This window comes from Anoplopoma fimbria, chromosome 20 (genome assembly GCF_027596085.1).
Source record: "Anoplopoma fimbria isolate UVic2021 breed Golden Eagle Sablefish chromosome 20, Afim_UVic_2022, whole genome shotgun sequence".
NCBI lineage: Eukaryota > Metazoa > Chordata > Actinopteri > Perciformes > Anoplopomatidae > Anoplopoma > Anoplopoma fimbria.
This window is the reverse complement of record NC_072468.1, coordinates 17,011,866-17,019,854: the sequence shown is the minus strand read 5'-3', so window position 1 is coordinate 17,019,854 and position 7,989 is coordinate 17,011,866. Positions and strand designations below refer to the sequence as shown.

The window sequence follows — 7,989 nt, the reverse complement described above, 5'->3', positions numbered from 1 at the left end:
GGAGAGAGTCTTCGAGGGTATCAGTGGCGTCCGAACGCAGCGCTGAGACCTCTCCTTCGCCATCATCATCATCATCCTCTTCTACTACATCTCTGTCTCCCTCTCCCTCGTATTCATCCACCTCCATTATTAGCGAGCTCTCGCAGCCAGAGTCATCCAGAAAACGTTCACACCTCCTCTCTCTTTTCTTGGGCAAACTCAGGTCCAGTGGTTCCGTCTGTTCCTCCATTCCCATTTCATCGAACGTCATGCAAGACTTCAAATCCATTTCTTTCAAAATTAGAGGAATGTTTTCCTCAATGTCTCTCTCTGTAGTTTCCACTTTAACCCCTTTCAGGCTCAATATTTTAACTGTATTGGTGCTTGAACTTAAAGGAGTTTCTGACCCATCGTCAGTGTGAATGATTTGAACACCCGAAACGTGTTTCTCTTTGCACATTGTTTCCTCGTTGAATAGTTCTGGCTTTGCTTCCTCAGTCTTGTGATAAGTGAATTCCTTGATTTCTCCTTCATTCTTAAAAGCAGATATTAGGATTTGAGTGTTTGTTTCTGCTCCAGCTGAGACCGAAACAGGTCTTCCAAAATGTGAGGGAGCAAAGTCTTTGGTCAGGCTGATGGCAGAGTTTGTGATTGGCCTCTTGCACCGTGGGGGAACAACAATTTTGAGTCTGATTGGTTGGCTGCGTAACACAGGCACTCCAGTCTTCACTGTGATTGGCTGTCTGAGCACACCGATCTTGCTCGTTTCCTGAGAGGCTGGCTCAGATGTCCCGCCCACCTCTGGCTTATTCCCATTGATTGATGGAGCAGACTGCCTGATGGTCAGTGCTGCTTTATCAGGGCACGGATGGAGGTTACCTGGTACAGTAGAGGGTGAGGTGTTTTCCTTTGGGTCCAAAAAAACCTCTGTCACTGGCCCTGATCCCTCTGCACAGTGGCTGCCATTTTGGACATCCAGGCTGCCACTGGTCAGGACTGAAGCCAACTGAGAATCCATTTTGGGGCATACCCATTTATATTTCTGTAAAAAAAAAAAATTGGAACAAAATAATAAATTAGAGACTCTGGGTAGCAAAATTAGAATAGAAATAAGCACATTTCATGGTATCAAATGAAAGGAATTAAAATAAATATCCTGGGATGGCTGGGAATAACCCAAAGTCTCAGTGGTGATTATTGGGGTCAAGTTGAGTGCAAAAGCTAATATTCACTGATCTTCAGGTCTACACGAGCCACACTGAGAGCCCAACTCCCCAGTCCGAAATGATGAGCCCCCCCTCCCCTCCTCCTCCTCTTCATCATCACACCGGCTGTTTTGTGTGTTGATTACCCTCGTATGATCCGAAATTATAGCTCAGCGAATTATATTACCGAGGGGTCGACCGGAGTCGCCGATCATTCGTGGACCGGAACCCAGAAGGGTCCGACTGATGTGAGCGACATAACATTTCCTCCCTCTCTCTCTCTCCTCTCTCTCTCTCTCTCTCACTCTTATCATGCAACACACATTTTTTTTTTTTTTTTAAAAACGGTTCCTTTCGCTTTGCAACAATATTCATATTGCAAATAAAAAGGCTATGTTTTATAATAATGTGTCTTGGGGGGGTAAACGGAGGAGTACAGTCCGTGGAGGACGCCATTACGCACAGTCCTAGGTCCGAAATGCCCATATTATTATTATTATTATTATTATTATTATTATTATTATTATTATTATTATTATTATTATTATGGTGCGTGTGCGCCGTGACAGCTCTCGGACCTGGGACAACGCGTCGGAGAAACGTGTATCATATTTACAGACTGCCGCGGTGTGGAGCGGATCCTTCCCTTCGCACCGGAGCTCCCTCGGACCTACAGCCAGCCATTTTAGAGTCGAGGGTCCGAGGCACCGAGAGCGCCACCCGGCAGCCGCGGGGCAAACTTTCCCGCCGCGCTGTCATGTATCTGCAGCCCTGCTGCTGTCAGAGCCCGAGGAGGACGCGCCGGACGCTCATTCGATACATTAAAAAAAACTGTATTTTTAAACTCTACTCCACCCATACACACACACACACACACATACACACACACATACACACACACACACACACACACACACACACACACACACACACACACACACACACACACCGCTGCATAGGGACTGGCTTACCCGTGCTGTGGATATTTCCGGAGGACCAAATATGACTGTGCAGTGTAAAGGGTGATGCTGCGAATGCCGAGGGAGGGAGGGGTCAAGGGGAGTTGCTATGGTGTCGCAGCCTACCGGGTCCGACCAGTGGCCATGTTCAGCCTATGAGTACGGTTGAACCTGCAGCCCCGCAAAGAAAGGGCTCCCCGCGCGCCTGAGAGTCAGAGACACGGGAGGCTGCTGCGCGAGAGAACTATGGAGAGGAAGGAGGACTTGAACTCACACTGTGGGACTTTACATTACATTACATTACATTACAGTCATTTAGCAGACGCTTTTATCCAAAGCGACTTACAGGAAGTGTATTCAACATAGGTATTCAAGAGAACTACTAGTCACCAGAAGTCATAAGTGCATCTCCTTTCTTAAACAAGCATCTAAGAGCATAAACCAGAGCAAAAGTACAGTGCAGAAGCAAACTAATACGAATACAATAAGTGCAACAGACTAATACGAATACAATAAGTGCAGCAGACTAATACGAATACAATAAGTGCTAAGTGGAAGGCTCAGGGTAGTGCTTCTTGAAGAGACTTTATGTGTCAGATAGACTAAAGAAAGACAGGGAGCAACACCAATTTGACATTACTTTATTTCACATCATTATAAACTTACAAGCCACAAGACTTGATGCGTCAACAGAGAAAAAAAAAAAGAAAGATCACACAGTGAATATATCACAGAGTCAAGTTATGAGTTAAGCTACACGAACAGGCATAAGTGATATAGCATGTAGGCCTATTCATGCATTATACATACATTCTCACATGGATACATTGGCTCAAGCGGGAGGAGGATGAAAGGTAATACTTGGCAGATTATATTTAGTGTGATAGTATACAGCAGAGAGAGAGAGAGAGAGAGAGGGGAAAAGGCCACAAGCACTGCTCAAACCCGTGAAGCCACAAGTATGTCAGCATATAACAGACCACGATCATAGCATAGATAGTTTAAGCAAAGCTGCAGAGTCTGGGTGATGCTGAGTGTCAGGAGGCGTTCATGTTGTGACACAGTGTCATGAGTGTCGGACGGGTCAAGATCTTCACTCCACATCATTAACCTCACACGCTTCAATCTCTGAGACCAGCCGGTGAGGGAAGAGTTTGAACTGCAGCCATGTGGGCTCTGAAGAACAAAGACAAGGTGCAGGGAAATTGCAAAATGGTCAATGATGTGAATCAATCCCCCTCATGTTATTATTCTGACTGACATGCTGAGACTGATAGAGAAGAAGAAGGCCTGTGTGGGAGGCCCAAGGTTTACCGAGGTAGCAGGTTGGGCGCTGCAGCTTTCCATCAAAGCAGGTCTGGGTTGCAGTGAAGCTGCACTGCTTACTAGGGTGTCTGCAGTAGAACGTTACATTTTCCCCGTGAGGAACCACGGCGTCTGTAACGTCAAACGGCCAGCGCTTCACTCCGCCAATCACCACACGGCTTCGCTCAGCGGGGATGAGACAGCGAGCTGAGAGAAAAACATCAAAAACAAAATGCTGTGTTGATTCTTGCTAGTAGGCGGACACTTGATAGCATCAAGGACGATGTATGAGTATAATGCAAATTTAATAGGCATTTTATTGAATGTGAAATGGTATGTGCAAGAAGTTTTTTTACTGGCTTGAATACATCATATTTAAATCTGTTTAAACTTGTCAAAATCATACATTTTTTAGCCATTTAAACGTCCCTCACCTCTGCAGCATGGCGGTGATGCACTCCAGCTTCCATTTGACAGGCAGGTGACCTTCTGGGGTCCATCCAGCAGGAAGTTCTTTTTACAGAGGTAGTGGATGTCAAAGCCAACTTCATATTCAGTCTTCTGGACAGCCACCACGTAGCCCTGCTCCACCTCTCGAGGAGGCTGGCAGTACACTTCTAAGAGAGGAGCAGATTATCTGTCTGCTTATTCAGGAGATCCACTAATATTTTAAATATTTCATAGAGAGCTTCCGATATATGGGTTTTAAAGGTAAAGGTGCTTTATACGAGATTGGGAGCTAACAGCGCTAACAAGTGCAAACTACAGCAAAAAGTTCTGGCAGAGCTAACAGTGTTAACAGAGGTTAGGTTCTACACTTCTGCCACAATGACGTCGTTCAGGACGGCGATAACAGCTAAAAGCATGTGTGACCAACTCGGCTTTGTCAACAGAGCAAGTAGAAGTCGAAAACAAAACACTGAGAGGGAGAGCAACGTCGTTCTCTGCTCAGGTAGAGATTACTCCACTATATCTTTACATAGCAAGTAGTTGTTTGCAGCTATGCTGCAACAAAGCTTCTGCAACAATGTCCTTTTTTTCTGGTCTTATCTTTACTTCCTCTCAACAGCAGGCCATGCAATGCCAGGTTTGGCCACAAGATGGCAGAAAAGCACCATGAAATAGAGCAGCATGTCTTGAAAGGCGAATACTTGATGGGGTTTTCTATCTGTCTCTCCTTCTTTAATTCACTCTTTTTTTTGCACAAACACTTGGACGTAATGCACACAACAAATAAATGAACATCCCTACAAAGTAAACAATCTCTCAGCGTTCTCTCCTGCTAACCTTGACGGACGCACACACATACCTGCTCACACACACATGGATAGTGCAAGATAGAGTGCGCTTACTTTTACAGAGGGGGTGAGGATACTGCCAGGTCTGATTATCCTGGCAGAAATTTTCACTGCTCCCCACTATATCGGCCCTGCAGGAGAGAAGGGAGAGAGTGATGGAGACAGATGGCAGCATGTTATGTACAGTATTGACAGCTAATGACGAAAAGTGATGGAAAAAAAGGTGCAAACTGTGTCTTTTTTACACTCCGTCTCTCTCTTTCAGAGATTCATAATTTTGTGTGCACAGTTCTGGCTGACACATCCATTCGGGCTCATCTGATCCTGTGGATGAGTCAGTGTGTGAAGGGAAGTCATTACAAGATAGACTGTAATGACCTAGTTAGCTCAATGGAGAGATCGTCAACTGGGAGATCAAAATGAATTCCCTGCCATTCATCGCTCATCACTAAATGTTCCCCAACACCTCTCCCACAGCTGTGGGAAGTAGCTAAGTACGTTTACTCATGTACTGTAATTTAATACAATTTTGAGATGCTTTAGTTGAGTTTTTTTTATGCTTCTTTTATGCCTTTAATTTACTTTTCAGATTAGAGTTTTACATTAAAAAAACATATGATACAGTGATAAAATACAATACAGTGTTACACATTAAACCAGAAGGTCTGAACCTAATTGGCCCTGACCTCTTACGATAAAGCAGTCTGTAGTTTGTGCTCCCTGACAGGCCTAAATAAGTAAAATAATTGAATATTTAACCATGAAAGATTATAGAAATGTTCAAATATGATTACAGAGTCGTGTAATTAGTTATTCCTCTTAAATTATTATAATATTTCTATAGTCAAAAGCTCCACCCCAAACAGCTACAACAGTAAAATTCTGCCGATGCATTAATACCTCAGTATTCACTAACAATGTCAGATAAAATGCTTTATCTGTCTATATTATGCATAATGCGTACTCTTATTTGTTTGTTATTCCTTTATGTACATTTAGCTCGTACTAGTTATGTACTTTTACCTAAGTAGGATTTAAAATGAAAGTAATTTTTAATGTTGTATTGGTACTTTTACTTAAGAAAATGATCTGAGTACTTCTTCCATCACAGCTCTCCTGTAATCAAGCCATCCCTCCGCTTCATGCCTCTTCTTCACACTCCATCCCCGTCTTCTCACTTCCTCCATTTGTACCTTCGAATCATTTTAGGTTTTCATAGCATCTGCCCACACACACTCGCTTAACCACCCTTCATCCCCCACCTCGCTTACCCAGACAGGCAGGTGTAGCGGATGGAGGTTCCTGCTGCAGCGTCGCCCTGGATGCTGAAGGTGTTGATGACCTCCTCAGGCAGAGGGCAGGTTGGGGCAGCAGTAGGTTCTTCAGGTGACTGAGACTCTGTTGGTCAAAGAAGAACAGAAGGTTAAAGAGTTTATTGGAAGGCTCTTTACTTACGTGAAAGTACTGCTAAAAATACTCCAGCGCAAGTACTGGTCCTGCATTGAAGAAAAAAAATAAGCCCAAGCCAGCAGAAAACAGTTAGACCAGCCATCAGATACTTTAAGTAATATTTTCATCAGAGAAGTTGCATCTGAGCATATCAGTGGAGGAATGTGTCTCAGTACATTTACTCAAGTGCTGTACTTAAGTACAATTTTGAAGTACATTAATTTGCTTGAGTATATCCAAAATAATCTAATCCAATTAATAATCTTAATACTTTTACACTTTCCTCACTTCTTCTACAGTTCATTCGCAAATATTGTACTTTTTACTCCACATAATTAATAGTTTCTTTGCAGATCAAAACTGTATAAAACTGTTTAAAATATTGTGCATTGTTACAGATAACAACCAAATGTTATACAATTATTCAAGCTCCATCTCGACCAGCTACTGCATCTAAAATACTGCTTAATGCACTAGTTAGAATTATAACTATAAAAAATCTAAGTAACACTTTACTTTAAAACCCTCTATTTAGCATTTGATAAGCAGATATAAGGACTCATTGTACATTCCCTTATGGGCTCCCACAAGAGGGATAATAGCTGTTGACAATAATATATTACTTTATTACTTTCTTCTGCCACTGCCCTGTGGTGACAGTCGTGTGTAAAGCTCCTCAGAGAGAACCAACACAAACACAGAAAACACATTAGAATCAGCATGTGACTGATGGGTGTGGATGTGATTTTGCAGGTGACAACCGCGAGGAAAGAAGGCCTCATTTGACTTGTATTAAACAGGGTTTCTATTTTTTTTTTGTGAAACACTATTTAAGTTGAAATAACCCCTTCTTATGTAATAAATCAAAGTTCGATGAGCAGGTGAAGCTCACCGCTATATATCTGTGATTGTATAACACCTGGCACTGCATATTCCTGGAAGTTTGAGGGCCTCACGCTCGTGGAAATATAAATATCAAGAGTGGTGCTTGGAGAGAGGCTGCAGCGACCCGAGCTCCATCAAGCGCGAGGTTTCGGAGCTGAACGCGGCTTTGAAAGGAAAAGGCAGCTCTCGCCTGAGGGCTTTCTTAGGTATCTGAAACCGAGAAACGTTAGTATAAGAATGTAAAGGGACCTATGGGAGAGGGAGAGTTACGAGTCTTGTTTGGCTGCGGATGAGAGCCCGAAGCTCAGTTCTGTTTTCACATATCGCCCTTTTCCTGCCTCTTCTACTGCTGCCACCTACACAAGCTGCTGCACCAAACCGCTATGAAGCAGGTATATCAAATTCATCTTTAAAAAAAAAAAAAAAAACAAAACAACGATTTTGAATGAACCACAACGTTAAATACACAGCAATCTGATTGACACCAAATATGTAAAAGGTTTTTGTTTTTATTTGTGTTTTTCTCCCACAAAAACACACAGACAGATGCATGCACGCACCACAAAACTAAATAGCCTGGGGCTGCATGCTTGTCCTTGGCTCCCGTTGTAGAGAGAGAGACCTTATCAGAGGCCTCAGATGGAAGAGGATGAGAGGAGAAAGAGATGAGAGGAAGAGAGGACGAGAGAAGAGAGCAGAGGAGAGGAGAGCAGGGAACAGAAAGGCCTGGAGCAGCGTGAGCAAGAGAGCTCTCTGACTCTCCTGACTGTGATCTGTCGCCCACGCACACGCACACACATACACACAACTCAACACATGTGCAGTCCGCCCCCCCACACATACACATCTAATGTATACAGAAAAAAAACTTACCTCTCTACCTCTCTCCCATAAACACTAACACACACA

At 43.4% G+C, this 7,989-nt stretch overlaps 1 protein-coding gene across 1 annotated transcript in view; it reads right to left on the bottom strand.

Moving 5' to 3' along the window:
- Positions 1-2,921: 2,921 nt before the first annotated feature.
- The window catches only part of ntd5 (ntl-dependent gene 5), an 8,837-nt gene continuing 3,769 nt past the window's right edge, over positions 2,922-7,989 (bottom strand). Inside the window, exons 4-8 of the mRNA XM_054622381.1 lie at positions 6,018-6,144; positions 4,801-4,877; positions 3,883-4,065; positions 3,458-3,655; positions 2,922-3,319 (exon numbers count right to left, since the gene is read on the bottom strand). Of these exons, the coding sequence (XP_054478356.1) occupies positions 3,237-3,319; positions 3,458-3,655; positions 3,883-4,065; positions 4,801-4,877; positions 6,018-6,144 (668 nt within the window). The 3' untranslated portion in view covers positions 2,922-3,236. The remainder of the gene's footprint in view (positions 3,320-3,457; positions 3,656-3,882; positions 4,066-4,800; positions 4,878-6,017; positions 6,145-7,989) is intronic.